At 38.9% G+C, this 14,078-nt stretch overlaps 1 protein-coding gene across 1 annotated transcript in view; it reads left to right on the forward strand.

Annotated features, from left to right (window-relative positions):
* The window catches only part of SLC9C1 (solute carrier family 9 member C1), a gene marked incomplete at its 3' end in the record, with an annotated part of 97,041 nt that extends 84,524 nt beyond the window's left edge, over positions 1 to 12,517 (forward strand). The window contains exons 24-28 of the mRNA XM_036242512.1: positions 97 to 282; positions 2,656 to 2,782; positions 5,171 to 5,220; positions 11,783 to 11,803; positions 12,506 to 12,517. Coding sequence (XP_036098405.1) covers positions 97 to 282; positions 2,656 to 2,782; positions 5,171 to 5,220; positions 11,783 to 11,803; positions 12,506 to 12,517 — 396 coding nt within the window. The remainder of the gene's footprint in view (positions 1 to 96; positions 283 to 2,655; positions 2,783 to 5,170; positions 5,221 to 11,782; positions 11,804 to 12,505) is intronic.
* Between the last annotated feature and the right edge of the window lie 1,561 nt (positions 12,518 to 14,078).

Raw genomic sequence — 14,078 nt, forward strand, 5'->3', positions numbered from 1 at the left:
CTGAGTAGAATTGCATTAAAATACTGTTAAAAATATTAGGAGTTTATGTTAAACTTTATAAACAAACAGGACTATGAAGTTGTGTTTTTCTTATAGGAATGGACCTATAAGATGCAATTAAAACTCTGTAATATATTTGTAAAAGATATACCAAAGAATACCAAGAGTGATATCTATGATGAAACCGTAATTTATGTCATCCTCATACATGGAGCTGTAGAAGATTGTCAGTTACGAAAAATGTATAAGGCACCTTTCTTAATTCCTCTAACATGCCACCAGGTAAAGAAATATTGATTTATGATTTCAGGTCAGTATGTTGTATGTCCAACAATGTATGAATGTTAGAAAAATTGCCGCTTTTCCATCTTCCTGTCCTGTCCCTTTCCCATACAACTCCATTAGCACACGCGCGCGCGTACACACACACACACACACACACCTCCCAAGTTTAAAGGTTGCTTTGGCACTGGGTAGCTCAAACACCAAGTTATTTCTGCTCAATATCAATGAAGCAGGCCAACCTGTACATTTTGGGCACAATTAAATTTTGTTGCAGTTGTAAACAGCGAAAGAGGGCCTGTTAAAGTTCATTTACACATTGCAAAAGGACCACACTCTCTGGACTGTAGAAAGGTTCTTCCAGGCCCATGTTGAACTGAATACCAGTGGTATTTCCCCAGCTATTCTGAAATGAGTGTAAAAGTGAAGAACATCTTATATTTAAGCTGCCAGGTTTTCTTACAATCAAAATGAGAAGCTATGCCATGTGAAGAAGGAAGGAGAGAAGACTTCTGTGTGTGTTTGTGTATATTGGGGTAGAATAACAAGGGCACATGTCAGGAAGAATTAATGGACATAAAAATATAGCTACAGAAAGTAATGGAAAGATGAACCTAGAGTCAATTAAATTTATACACACACACACACACACATTAAATTATATATATATATATACACATATATATATAATTTTTCCTTTTTATTGAATTTATTGGAGTGACACTGGCTAATGAAATTATGCGGGTTTCAGATGTACAATTCCACAACACATCATCTGTACTCTGCATTGTGTGTTCAGAAACAGTACTAGATGCGGAAGTGATGGAGACAAATGAGACTTGCAACTTGCCTTCAAAAGAGCTCTCAAACAAGTGGAAAGAAACATAAAATATATTAAAGAAAACATTTACAGCCCAGCTGGTGTGGCTCAGTGGATTGAGTGTAGTCCCATAAACTGAGAGGTCCCAGTTTTGCCCTGGCCAGTTTGGCTCAGCGGTTAGCATGTTGGCCCGTGGACCAGAGAAACCCGGGTTCGATTCCCACTAAGAGCATGTACCATGGTTGCAGTTTGTCCTTGACCCCAATGGGGTTGTGTGGGAGGCAGCCAGTTGATGTGTCTCTCCCACATCCATGTTTCTCTCTCTCCTCTCTCTCTTCCTCTCTCTCTCTCTCTCTTCCACTAAAAATTTAAAAAAATTATAATAATAAATAAACAAAATCAATAAAGAGAGGTCCCAGTTTGATTCTTGGTCAGGGCACACGCCCCCAAGTTGGGGGCTCAATCCCCAGTAGGGGGTGTGCAGAAAGCAGCCGATAGATGTTTCTTACATCAATGTTTCTATGTATCTCTCAAAAAAAAAAAAAAATCAATGGAAATGTATTTTTTTAAAAAAACACATTTACAATTATGATAGAAGTACTTACAGGGTAAATTTGGGACACAAGAAAAACATGAGATGGGGATAAGAGGAATCCTGAGGTTGAGACATGTCACAAGAAAATGTTTTAAGTGGAGCACCACCAGCACCAATGTGATGCCAGTGAAAAGAAGCGAAATGTTGTTTTTAACTATGGTGCTCCCACCCTCCATTCTTGAATACACAGCAACAGAATTTTGGTGTGGGTGCTAGTTGGGAACTTGGACAGCCTAGCAAGAGAATCTTGAGGCAGACCCAAACCTACCCAACCAACTCCATTCACTCCCCTAAGCATAAAGCCCTGTTCATGGTGGATTTGGGGACCAACATGATTCAAATCATAATGAAACCAGCTGCAACACAAAGCTAAAGAATTTCTTGAACTCCTGTAATTTTTCAATTACAGTTGACATTCGTTATTATTTTATATTAGTTTCAGGTGTACAGCATAGTGTTTCGACAGTTACATAATTTATGAAGTGATCTCTCCTCCCCCATAATTTAAGTACCTACCTGGCATCATTTATAGTTATTGCACCATTTATTGACTATATTCCGTATGCTGAAATTTACATGCCCAGGATGCAATTGTTTTTTAAAATAACTTTCTGCCAGAGAGAGAGAGGGAGAGAGAGAGAGAGAGAGAAGCAGAAAAAGGAGAAAAATAAAACACCTCTTTGAAGGATATTTTAAGGGGTCATTGATAATTAACTCTTGATCATTCTACTTACTTGTCAAAGAAATGAGCAAAATATTTAAAAATAAGTAAAAGTGTATGGAATATTGACTTTCACAAAACCAATATATCCAGGGATTCAAGACAGCCTCTAAAATCTAATGATGTTTTCAATTTTTAGGCATAGACATTTAGAGAGGGCCTAGGATAGTAGCTTAGAGAAGCATTTAATTATATGATATTTACTCAGAAATTAACTTCTATTATGTCAATTTCCAGATACAAGGCACTGAAGATTTCACAAAGGTAATGATTGTTCAGACCTCAATTGGTATGAAAAAATTCAGATGGAACACTACAAAATATATACCTTCACCCAAAAGGTCCATTCCACCAGCCAGAACAAGTGAGTTACCTTTCTTTGAACAATTAAAAACTTACTTTTCATTTGCAAAATAGCCATAGATATACAGATAGATGATAGATAGATAGATAGATAGATAGATGATAGATAGATAGATAGATAGATAGATAGATAGATAGATAGATAGATATAGATATTTGGAAATTGTATTCATCCTCCCTAGAGTAATGGGGAATCCCTTTAATTGCCATATTACATTTTTAAATATATGCATTCAGACTAAGACTATCTAAACTATTGTTAGAAATTATTCTATATTCCATCTATAAGAATAAACATGTATAATGATCAAAATAATATTAAAAAATGATTAATGAGGGAACTTGTAACTCTTCCCAAAAGTGAAAATATATTATATAGCAGTAATAATGAAAATAGTGTTGTACTGTCTGAACAACAGAGATATAAATCATTGGAACTGAATGGATATCTATTTAATAACTTTTATTTATATAAATTTATCATGATAAAAATTCAAACATTACAGAAATTATTATTTGATAACTACTATTAAGCCATTGAGTAAAAATTAGAAAATGAGTTTCAGGTAGATTAAAAAATGAATAATAAACAATTAAGTTATGGAAACAAGTAATAATAATTCAATATGTATCATTTACTGAACAGGAAATAATATTATAAATTCAGAAATATAGAACTAAATTTTAGAATTCTGAGTCTCAATAAAATATTGCTAATCAAGAGATCAGCAAAAGATAATTCAAAGAAAACTTACATTAAAAACAAAATGTGGAAAAGTGTTCAACACTGCTAATATTTGCATAAACAGAAATTCGGTGTTTGATTTATTTAATTGATGAGATTTTTTAAAAGAATTATAATGCCGCCTGGTTGCTGTGGCTCAGTGGATTGGATGTCGTCCCATGGACTGAAAGGTCCCAGTTCGATTCCCAGTCAGGGCACATGCCCCAGTTTCAGGCTTGATCCCCAGTAGGGGGCATTCGGGAGGCAGCAGATCTGTGTTTCTCTCTCACATTGATGTTTCTATCTCTCTTTCCCTTCCTTGCTCTCTAAAAAAAATCAATGAAAACATATTTTTAAAAAATAATTATAATACCTATTGACCAAAAGAAAAAAAAATGTAGTGAATCTGATATATATTCTTACTTTGTTGATACCAGTGTAAATTGATAAATTTATCACAAGATTCCAAAGGCTGTAAAAGTGTTTACATCTTTTGACTAAGCACTATAATTTCTATTAATGTCATTATACTTTAATGAAAAGGTCAATTAATAATAATATAATTTCTAGACATTTATTCTGAAAAACTAAAGCAAAACTAGTTGAAAATGGTAATTATTATAATAGCATTATTTATAGAAAAAAATTAGAAGTAATCAAAATGTCTAATGATAAATGAATGGTTAGTTAAATTAATACATCAATCAGCAATTGCTTTCCCACATAATAACAGAAAAGACCAATGACATACATCAAGTAAAAATAGCAATGATAAATGTAACATTGTGTTGCTAATTTTAAATAAATTTTATCTTTATTATGTTACAGTTATATAACTGAATCCATGTGGGCACACAATACTGTTACCACTTGAGACCCCACAGACCTTTAGATTCAGCGTAAACAGGATGCAGTGTTGGAACCTTCACCATCTGCGCAGCTGTCAGCCATCTCCCCTCCCCACTCTAAAACTGAGCCACATCAAAGTGATCATGGGCCACCTAATATGGGAGAGCTGGTGGTCTCTCATTTCTGAACGTTTGCACATTCCTTCTGTTCCTTCTTCCAGAAACCCTCTGAATATCCCCCTCCTCACATCTCCCCATTCCCTGAAGCTCACCTCTTCTTATCCTTTACATCTCAGCTTCTTCCAGGAGCCGTCACTGGTAACATCTCAAATTCGCCAAACTGCATTCTCCCTTGGACTCCCATGGCCTGTTATGGCACAGCCCTATTTTTCCGTATTGTACTTTCTTGTTTGTATGTTGGCTGGTCTGTCTAGTCCATTAGAATGCAAACTCCAAGAAAGCAAGGATCATAACTCATCTGCTTTCTTATGTATTCCCCATTGCTTACCAATGGGCCTGGTGCTTCTGATACATATTAATAGAAAAGTATTTGGAGAGGGTGGAACAACAGATGAGTTTGTTTCTGTATTTTCCAGACTTTCTTCATATTGATTACATCATCTTTGTAATAAAAGACTTCTAATCCTTTTCTTAAAAAAGTGACATTTTCCTACCAATTGAGATTACCACCAGTTTCAAATCATAAACTCTGACTGTGAGAGATTGAACCTGGTTTAATTTGACAGTTGGGATTAATTGAAACAGTCCCTTGTTTTAGTGCTTGAACTAATGCAGTTTTTTTTTTTTTTTTAACCAGATTCAAATGCAAAATATGAAGAAGGTGCTCAATGTCAGGTACCAACTGAGGTAAATTTAAAGTATTCTTTTTTAGTGGGGGGTTGGGGGATAGCAGAGGGCATAGAAGGGATGAAGGATGATGGATAAAAATAAAGTTTTTTTCTTTTTTTTAAGTTTTGTTTTGGGTACAAGAGAATTTTGCATTTACCAGAACTACCAGTGTGTTTATTTTGTTCTGAATGATTTCACCAATCATTCTGTGGCCTTTCATTTAAACACCTTCTCTTGGCACAAGGTACAGTGGAAATTGTGTTTCTATTCTGAAGTAAATATGAGCAAAATGACAAAGAAAAACCAAGTCCATGAGATGCCAGAATGTTCTCCTTGAACCACATGAGCCACCAGGCACTGCTGGGGTGGCTACAGTGTGGTGTGCATGGCCCTTCCACATCTCTGCCTTGTGCTGAAACTGCCTAAAGGCTTTGTTACCACCTCAGCCATGCACTTGGTACCTTCCAACCTCAAGGCAGTTTGCTTCTGTTTCCACAATGCCAGGCCCAGAGCTGGAGCTCAACAATGAAAACTCTAATTGAACTAGGTTAACCTAAGTTATTCAGAAAGTCCTGCAAATACTGATTGATTTCAGGGTCCAGCCTGCAATTGAATAGGCCACTTGGGGACGTTGGGATTTTCAAAACACTGAATCAACTTTGCAAGAAGATCCCAAGTTATGAAACACTGTTAGGGCCCTGGAAATAAAACTGGGGCAAAGATAAACAGAGTGAAAGTCCTTCATGATATCTACCCCAGCCTACCTGTAAACTGGATCTTAGGGAGTTCCAGATGGGACAGAGAATTTACTTTTAATTCCAGTCTCTGCCAAGCTGGTTGTGCTACTCTGAGAGATGCTGATTATAATTCTCATAATCTGAAGAATGTCTGCTACAAATACTCATGCCAGAAAATTGTGTTTGGTTGTTTAAAGATACATTGTACATAAATTAAGTCCATTTGCTCTGTTAGCACTAGGCATAAAACTCTGAAAACATTCTCTTTCCCCCCTAATCTCTACTCACTAGCGTATGTTGAATGAAAGGTAGTTATAGATTCTGGGGGGGACATTGAAGGTATTTTTCTCAAGTCCAGTTTTTGCTCAAATGCATCCAAGTTCCTGGCCTTTACGAGGCCAACAGTCTTTTTTAATACCCAGTAGAAGTTCACTCCCTCTTGAAAGATTTTGTAGTCTTCCTGGGGAAGCTTTTTCTTAAAGCTTCTCTGGTTGTTGCTTCTTACCTGGAACTCCTAACCCAATAGCGTAGGCGCTGGCATGAAACTCCTGGGTTTGCCTCCTGATTCTATCACATATTAGCCATGTGACCTTGGACAAATGTCTTAACCTGCCTAAGCATCACTTTCTCCATCTGTAAAACAGGATAATAACAATACCTACCTCATGGTGCTGCTGTGGAGATTTAAAGGAAAGTGTTTGGCACATAACTAACAACCTATACATGTAATTTCCATTATTCTGTTAATCCCTTCTTCCCTTCTTAACTTGGTAAACTACTTCTCCAAACTTCTTTTGAACTCCCCATATTATACCCCTTAAAAATATGGATACATTCACCTCCTCTAATTTTCCCAACACTGTTGCTACTGAAGACAAGAAAATAACAAAGGGAAAATACAACTTTTTTTTTAAGTGATGAGGTGGACAGTTAAGATAAAATATTAGATGGTTTCTAGAGCCTATCAATTAGGTCTTCTTTCTCCTTAGTCCTGGTCAGCTACCAAGCTTGTAGGGTTTAGCTTAACAGCACATTTTGTGGGATGGAAGAAAGAGTTAGGGATGCTAATGGTCTTCCTGTACATATGGCCCCTCCATGTGCTGCCTTTTCATAATTAAAAAAAAATTGATTGCATGATGGTTGTTAATATAGAGGAAGTAGCGTAAAAGTGAGAGAGAGTCCATTAAATGTTAGAAACATTGGCTACTGAGACAGATGGAGATCTTCAAATTGAGTGATATAGTAGATGCCGTTCTCCCTGATGTTGGATCCTGGCTATGTTTCTGGGCTAGCCCCCTTCCCACTTCCCTTAAACCCTTCCCCTCCCACCACCACCCTAGAATTGTGGCCTTATCTTTACATAATAAAAGAGCTGGTCACAATGTCAAGCAACTCCTTACCAAGTGCTTTGGTCCCTAGGACAGAGCACACAGTACTATTCCCACCAGCAGTCCGAGTTCTCCATCCTCTGCTCTACAGACTAGACTGGACACTAGCCCAGCTTTATATATCTGACTTTTATCAACAGTCTCAAAACTTGATTCTTATCTCCTATCTTAATTTCTAGATTCCACTTCCTACAAAAGTACTTGATACTATCAAGGAGTAGATGAACATCTCTACGGACACCTAGAATAAACCTAGGTGAAAATCTGGTAAGCTGTCATGATCTGAACAGCTCAGCTGTTCCTGGAGATAGATATAAATTGAAGCCAGAAGTTCATTTGTGCTTTGTGTGATAGTGTGAATTATATACTGCTTTCCACTCGTCATTATTTGCAATGCCATCTTTTCCACTAGCCGGTTGCTTCTTCTAATGACACTATTTCTAAATTTTAATTTGGAAAATTAACTATAAAATAAGATTCCTTAATCTAGATTTCTGAAACTTCTATAGACTCGTGGTTTCCTCTCTATATTCTACTAAATCTTAGATGCACTATTGGCTGCTCCCAGTTCAGCAGGTCGTTTTTAAGGCTGCCATGTACTGTGGAAGATATAAACACAGGCAATAATTATTACTTCAATTTATGCTCTTGTTAAGGAGACAAAACATATTAGAAGGCAGTTAGATAACAAGACAAGAAGCACTATGGATAGTGTCAACTGAAGTTATAGGAATTCAAAAAAGGAACAGTGGCTGGCTGTTGAGCGTGAGAAAAGTCTTCGTGGAGAAAGGTAAAGGATGTTCAGAATAGAGGATACAAGAGAACAAATACTTTGGAGGAACAATGAATAGACCAGCCTGGCTGTTGGTTGTTCATATGTGGCCTCTGTAGAGAAACATTTGTATATACAAGTGCTTTACATGGCTCTGTGTTACATAGAGCTTATCACTGGGTTCAAAAATGACCTTAAGATAAATTGTTTTATCTTCATTTAAAAAATGTAACTCTTGCCCTGACCGGTTTGGCTCAATGGTTAGAGTGTTGTCCTGCGGACCAGAGAGTCCTGGTTTGGGTTCCCACCAGGGCGCGTACCTCAGTTGCAGTTTGTCCCCGGCCCCGGTTGGGGTTGTGTGGGTGGCAACCACTCGATGTGTCTCTCTCACGTCTCTGTTTCTTTCTCTCTCTTCTCCCCTCTCTCCCTCCTGCTCTATCTAAAGTTAAATGCAAAAACAAAAAACAAAAAAAATGTCCTCAGGTGAGGATAAAAAATAATGTAACTCTTGAATACTACTTTCTATGACAAAGACCATATTTTTAAAATTTATCTTTATTGTTAAAAGTATTACAGATGCCCTCCTTTCCCCATTGACCCCCTTCAGCCTATGACTATTCTGTAACAATCAATTTGTACTTTTTAACCCCTTCACTTTTTTTGCCCATCCCAATTCCCCTCCCATCTGGCAACTAACAAAAAGTTCTCTGTATCTATGAGTCTGTTTCTGTTCTGCTAGTTAATTTGTAGATTCAATTTTGAAAAATATATATTTAGTGCCATTTTCATGAGGTTCATATATTTGATCTTATTATTCTTCAAGAAGATCCTTTAGCATTTCATATAATACTGGTTTTCTTTTCTGAGAAGCTCTTTATACATCCATCAATTCCAAATGATAGCTTTGCAGGATAGAGTAATCTAGGTTGTAGGTCCTTTCTTTTCATCACTTTGAATATTACTTGCTATTCCCTTCTGGTCTGTAAAGTTTCTTTTGAGAAATCAGCTGACAGTCTTATGGGAGCTCCCTTGTAGGTAAGTAACTGCTTTTCTCTTGCTGCTTTTAAGATTCTCTGTTTGTCTTTAACCTTTTACATTTTAATCATTATGTATCTTGATGTGGGCCTCTTTGAGTTCATCTTTTTTGGAGACTCTGTGCTTCCTGGACTTGTGTGTCTGTTTTAGTCACCAATTTAGGAAAGTTTTCTGTCATTATTTTTTTGAATAGGTTTTTAATTTCTTGCTCTCTCTTCTTATTCTGGCATCCCCGTGATGCAGATATTAGTACACTTGAAGTTGTCCCAGAGGCCCCTTACGCTATTCTCATTTTTTTTTTTTTAATTCTTTTTTCTTTTTGCTATTCTGATTGGGTATTTTTTGCTTCCTTATATTCCAAATTGATGGTTTGCTTCTTGACTTCTTATACCATTGATTCCCTGTAAATTATTATTTATTTCAGTTAGTGCATTCTTCATTTCTGAGTGGTCCTTTTTAATGCTCTTGAGATCCTCACTAAGTTCCTTAGGCATCCTTACAAACAGTGTTTTGAACCCTGCATTTAGTAGATTGCTTGTCTCCATTTTATTTAGTTCTTTTTCTGGAGTTTTGTTCTGTTCTTTCATTTGGGACATGCTTCTTTGTCTCCTCATTTTGGCTGCCACCCTGTGTTTGTTTCTATATATTAGGTAGAGCTCCTATGTCTCCTAGGTTTGGTAGGGTTGTCTGATTTAGTAGCTATCCTGTAGGGTCCAGTGGCTCAGCCTACCTGATCACCTCAGCTGGGCACTCGAGGTATACCCCGTGCCCCCGTGTGGGCTATACACCCTTCAGTAATAATTGAGTTTTGATTGCTGTTGGCATATCAGTGGGAGGGATTTACTCAGACTGATCAGCTGTAAGGACAGGCTATGCCTACTAACTACCTACCTCTGACCACCTTGAATGATTAGCTGTGCAGAGACCTACCACACAGAGAAAGTCTTACTTCAACAGGGCTCTGGAACCCACTGAGCCCACCCCTTGAGTGTGTTGCTTGTGGAGATGATTGGGTAGTGGTGCTTAAATGTGGTCTGAAGCTGTCCACTGGGTGTTTTGGATCTGGGGCCTCCTCGGAGGTGCAGGCCAAGGTCAGCCACTGTTTGTGTTATACCCGGGGCCACCAGGCCATAAGCTACAAATCAATCTGCAGATGGCTGCTTCATGTGCTGGACTTGGAGGTGCCCAGGCAAGGCCCAACTGTGAACCAAGTCTGGCTGCTACTAGTGCAAGGCTTGGGGCCACTTAGCAAGAGATATGGGGTTTGTTTGAGAGCTTTTAGAAAAATCTGAAACATGAGCCAAGATAGGTCATTCCTATGGTACAGCCACTGGAAACAGCTTGGGTGGACCCAAAAGTTGGCTGGGGCAGGATCTCAGGGAATCACCAGGGTGGGGCAAACAGGGTCCATCATGTTGATGGAGACTCAGATATGGTGCCATCTGCTGGCCTCATGGGGGAAGGGCTCATCAAAGGAACAAGGGCCTCTGCCAGTACTTCTGTCTAGGAGAAAGCTGGACAGAGACCATATTTAAAAGTAGATTTGAAGACTAACAGTGCACTGTGAAAAGGTGTTTGCAAGAATTATTTGCAATACAATCAATATCTTTATCTGGAAAAAATGTATATATAATGATAAAGAAAATATTGTGATTCCAATAGGCAAACTTATGAACATCCAATTTGAGGAAGAAATAATACCCCAGATGTGGAGAAAATTAGAAATGCAAAATTAAATAACAATAGCATATTAACATTTGTTTTTTAAAATTAACAATTTTTGAACTTCCGGTCAAGATGGCGGCGTAAGTAAACGCGGTATCGCGTCCTCCCACAACAACATCAAAGTTACAACTAAACTACAGAACAACCAGGCGATTTCAAAACTGCCTGAAATCAAGCTGAATGGAAGTCCAACAACTACGGAATTAAAGCAGCAGCCACATCCAGACTGGTAGGAGGGGCTGCGGTGTGACGGGCTGGGCCCACACCCACGTGTGGTGGATAAAAATCAGGAGGCTCCCGCGGCTGGGAAGGTCCTCCCTGAGGACTGAAGGGTCCCCGTCCCACACCAGGCACCTCACTTAGGGTTTCAGTGCCAGGAAGAGAAGTCCCCATAACTTCTGGCTGGAAAAACCAGTGGAAACTGAGGCTCAGGGAGGCTGAAGCGGCTGGAGCCCCAGGCAGCTCCTTAAAGGGCCCGCGCACGAACTTATCGAACTCTCTCCCTCTAAGCTCGGAGGGGAGGCAGCTACACGGGCTCCAGAGACATACAAGGAAGAACTGAGCTGTTTGGCACTGGAGCGAGGGCTGGAGCGGGGGCTTTCTCGGGGACAAACGTGCTGGAAGAGGCCTTTGTTCCTTTGGTGAGCCCTTCCCTGAGGCGCAGACAGAAGCCATATCTGGAACTCCAGCAACCTGGCTCACACTGGTAGCCCCACCCTGGTGACTCCCTGAGGCCCCGCCACGCCCCACCCAACTTTCAAGCCCACCCAAGCTGTTTCCACTTGCTTAACCATAGGATTGGCGGGTCTTGGATCCTGCTTCAGGTTTTTCCTAAATTTTTTCAAACGAGCAGCATCTGGTCTCAGCGAGCCCCATCCCTCTCATTAAGTAATACACTGAAACAAACACAGGGAGGCAGTCAAAATGAGGAGACGAAGAAACAGGTCCCAAATGAAAGAACAGAACAAAACCCCAATAAAAGAACTAAGCAAAATGGAGATAAGCCACCTAACAGATACTGAGTTCAAAATACTGCTTATAAGGATGCTCAATGAACTCAGTGAGGGCCTCAAGAGCATAAAAAAGTACCAGTCAGAAATGATCGCTGCACAGTTAGAAACGAAGGAGGCTTTAACTGAAATAAAGAATAATTTACATAGCTTCAATAATAGAGTACGTAAATCCAAGGAGCAACCCATCGATTTGGAATATAAGGAAGCAAAAAACGCCCAACTAGAACAGCAAAAAGAAAAAAGAATCCAAAAAAATGAGGATAGTGTAAGGAGCCTCTGGGACAACTTCAAGCATGCCAACATTCGCATCTTGGGGGTGCCAGAAGGAGAAGAGAGAGAACAAGAAATCGAAAACCTGTTTGAAACACTAATGGCAGAAAACTTTCCTAACTTGGTGAAGGAAACAGACATACAAGTCCAGGAAGCACAGAGAGTCCCAAACAAGATGAACCCCAAGAGGCACACACCAAGACACATCATCATCAAAATGCAAAAGGTTCAAGACAAAGAGAGAATATTAAAAGCAGCAAGAGAAAGGCAGCTAGTTACCTACAAGGGAGTTCCCATTAGGCTGTCAGCTGATTTCTCAAAAGAAACTTTGCAGGCCAGAAGGGAGTGGCAAGAAATATTCAGAATGATGAAAACCAAGAACCTACAACCAAAATTACTCTATCCTGCAAAGCTGTCATTTAGAATTGATGGACATATAAAAACTTTCCCAGACAAGAAAAAGTTAAAGGAGTTCATCACTACCAAACCATTATTATATGAAATGATGAAGGGTCGTTTTGAAGAAAAAGATAAAATGTATGAACAAACAAAATGGCAATGAATACATATCTATGGATAATGGAATCTACAAACAAAATGAACAGGTAGAACAGAAACATTCTCATAGATACAGAGAACATTTTGTTGCTTGCCAGTTGGGAGGGGGGGGTTGGGGGAATGGGTGAAAAAGGTGAAGGGATTAAGAAGCACAAATTCATTGCTAGACTGACAAACCTCAAAGGGAAAGGGGTTGGGGAGGTGGGAAGAAATAAACCAAAGAACTTATATGCATAACCAATGGACACAGACAATAGTGTGGGAAAAGGTGGGAGGGGGGCGGGAGTGGGGAGGAGGGGGTCAATGGGGGAAAAATGTGGAACATCTGTAATACATTTTACATCCAACAATAAAGATTTAAAAAATAAATAAATAAACAAAATAAAATAAAAAATTAACACTTTTTATTCAATGATAACATCTATTTCCTTTGAAATTGGTGAAAATAGATTGGTGCTTGTTTTCTCACAATTTTTTGGAGATGAATAAAAGGAATTTGTAACAGAAGTCATAAAAATGCTCACATGTTTGACTCAGTGATTTTGCATGTAGGAATCAATCCAAAGACATCATTCCAAAATACTACAGTAGATATGTACCAAATGTCCCATGCACTATTTCTAATGGCAAAACATTTTTAAAAGCCCAGTGTCCAACAATAAGAAAGTATACATTTTCACTACAGAACATCATCTATACAAGGAAATATCACACAACCATTACAAAGATGGGTTGTATAGTCCACTGTCACATATAGAAGAAGGCAAAACTGTACATACATTTTTAACATAAAAGCCAGAAAAGATAAATCCAAATGATTCAGTGATTCCATAAGGCATTGGAAAGGTGAGAGTACAGATGGTTTTGTTCACCTCTCTTATTTTACGTGGCTATATCATTCTTATAATGAAAAACACAAGTGCAAAACGATTAAGCGCGATTCAAATATAAATTCCTTGAAAGCTGTCTGTCCCATGCCACCTCCCTGTGCTCTCAGCAGTCACGGTGCTGAGAATGGGAGTGGGAACAGCCAGAGCTGAAAGTCATGAGTGAGAATGCCTTCAGTCAGTGTTGCCCCTACAGAGCCCTCATCCTGATAATCCATCAATTCCCGTCTATTTCCGCAGCCCCAGTGGCCTCTCCGACCCTGACTCCCGGTTTAGACTGAGCTGCCCTACTTTCAGCTAATGATTGACGACTGATTTACACTCACTCGCTTGACTTCCTTTCTCGACCTCAGAGTAGTGACCAGGAGATGTTTATGTGGGAATGAAACTGACCTAATACATCCTGTTCTGAGTTGTAAGTCAATGTTGGAAGATCCCAAGGTCTTTTGGTTTTGTTTTGCTTTTTCTTCCCACCCTGTTAGGAATGGTTG

This window comes from Molossus molossus, unplaced genomic scaffold (genome assembly GCF_014108415.1).
Source record: "Molossus molossus isolate mMolMol1 unplaced genomic scaffold, mMolMol1.p scaffold_m16_p_5, whole genome shotgun sequence".
In the NCBI taxonomy this organism is placed as follows: Eukaryota; Metazoa; Chordata; class Mammalia; order Chiroptera; family Molossidae; genus Molossus; species Molossus molossus.